Source organism: Penaeus monodon, chromosome 25 (genome assembly GCF_015228065.2).
Source record: "Penaeus monodon isolate SGIC_2016 chromosome 25, NSTDA_Pmon_1, whole genome shotgun sequence".
Lineage (NCBI taxonomy): Eukaryota > Metazoa > Arthropoda > Malacostraca > Decapoda > Penaeidae > Penaeus > Penaeus monodon.
Genome location: NC_051410.1, coordinates 14676759 through 14677920, shown reverse-complemented (window position 1 = coordinate 14677920; position 1162 = coordinate 14676759). Strand labels below are relative to the sequence as shown.

Sequence of the window (1162 nt, the reverse complement as noted above, 5' to 3'; positions counted from 1 at the left end):
CCTATCTTGGAATGTTTTCATATAAGAATGGAGAGGAGAGAAAAAAAATATACTTTTTAAATTATAAGTAGTGTGTCATCTAACTAAAAGCCAATTTCTCTTTATACAAATTCATAAAACATTTTCTATATCTTAATCTGTACACCTTTACAAAATAAAGCACAGCCTTTTCCACTCTTGAATCTTCCAACAGCCAAAATTATCCATAAAAAAGATCTGGGGTGTCAATGGGAGCCAATACTAAACTGTTCTTTCTGTTGTGATTGCTGAAGTGATAAGCACCAACTCATATAAGTGCACATGTTTATGAGTATATATGTAAATGTAAATGATTAAAACACTGCAGCTACAGTGTTTCAATTGCTCTTCTCTTGAACAGTGTTTGTACCAAGCCTGTTTCAATATTGCTTCTTTTTTTAAACCACAAAATTTCATAAAGATTATGAATATACATGGATGATTGATAATTATTGCTAATTATATACATAAGTTAAATATATACTATACAATTTTTCCTTATGATAAATTTACAAATTATATGTAAGTTTTCATACATTTAAAAAATGAAACAAAAGTCATTAATCTCGAGCTGTATCTTTTAAACAAAATAAATTTCTTTTCAATTTTACATAAAATGCATTTTCCTGATCTCAGTGATTTGCACTTGTACTACAGCACTAATAATCATGCTTTCTCTTTCCCTAAAAGATTCTTTTCAAATGTACTCTCTCACAGAAAAAAAAAGTCAATTAAGGCAAGATGATGATCAATTACAAAATTCTGATCCATACATCACCATCATCACAAAAAGAGTAAGGCTTTTCACTACCTCATTACCTCCTTTCAAAACGAACAGAGAAAAAAAAAATTCTTGACGACTGGATTGGTCTACCCCTACTTCTTGCCCTTCTTATTCTGGAAAAAAGAGAATGACATAAAATTAAATGCCTGATTCAAAATCAGTCTCACAGTCTATATCACTTGGGGCGACATGAAGACCATCACATATCTACATGAAGTTTAAAAGATAAGAAGCCTGATAATTTAATAAACATAACACAAGCAAACTGGAAGAAAAGAGCCTACGTTCCAAATTCCATTTTGTTAAAGAAATTGTGTTTGGTTCTAAGTCAAAAACTGTATGTTACTTTCAGAAACTATA

The 1162-nt window shown here is 30.0% G+C and overlaps 1 protein-coding gene across 1 annotated transcript in view; it reads right to left on the bottom strand.

Annotated features, from left to right (window-relative positions):
• Positions 1–6: 6 nt before the first annotated feature.
• Positions 7–1162, bottom strand: part of LOC119589067 (protein phosphatase 1 regulatory subunit 21-like) — a 15064-nt gene continuing 13908 nt past the window's right edge. Inside the window, exon 18 of the mRNA XM_037937644.1 lies at positions 7–915. Within this exon, the coding sequence (XP_037793572.1) occupies positions 895–915 (21 nt within the window). The 3' untranslated portion in view covers positions 7–894. The remainder of the gene's footprint in view (positions 916–1162) is intronic.